The 228-nt window shown below is 56.6% G+C and overlaps 1 protein-coding gene across 1 annotated transcript in view; it reads right to left on the bottom strand.

Annotated features, from left to right (window-relative positions):
- Positions 1-224, bottom strand: part of LOC102378515 (zinc finger protein 135-like) — a gene marked incomplete at both ends in the record, with an annotated part of 1,580 nt that extends 1,356 nt beyond the window's left edge. The window contains one exon of the mRNA XM_014527794.1: positions 10-224. Coding sequence (XP_014383280.1) covers positions 10-224 — 215 coding nt within the window. The remainder of the gene's footprint in view (positions 1-9) is intronic.
- Between the last annotated feature and the right edge of the window lie 4 nt (positions 225-228).

Below are 228 nucleotides of genomic sequence, written 5' to 3'. Positions count from 1 at the left end.
GCCAGGTGGGAGGAATAACTGAAGCGCTTCCCGCACTCAGAGCACTGATGTGGCTTCTCCCCTGTGTGGATGCGCTGGTGCAGCGCCAGGCCGAATGAGCGAGTGAAGCTCTTCCCACACTTGGAGCACTGATATGGCTTCTCTCCTGTGTGAATGCGGTGGTGCCTGGCCAAGGAGGAAGAACAACTGAAGTTCTCCGCACACTCAGAGCAATGATATGGCTTCTCC

The sequence above is a fragment of the Alligator sinensis genome, unplaced genomic scaffold (assembly GCF_000455745.1).
Source record: "Alligator sinensis unplaced genomic scaffold, ASM45574v1 scaffold2119_1, whole genome shotgun sequence".
NCBI lineage: Eukaryota > Metazoa > Chordata > Crocodylia > Alligatoridae > Alligator > Alligator sinensis.
This window is presented reverse-complemented; position numbering and strand designations above follow the sequence as displayed.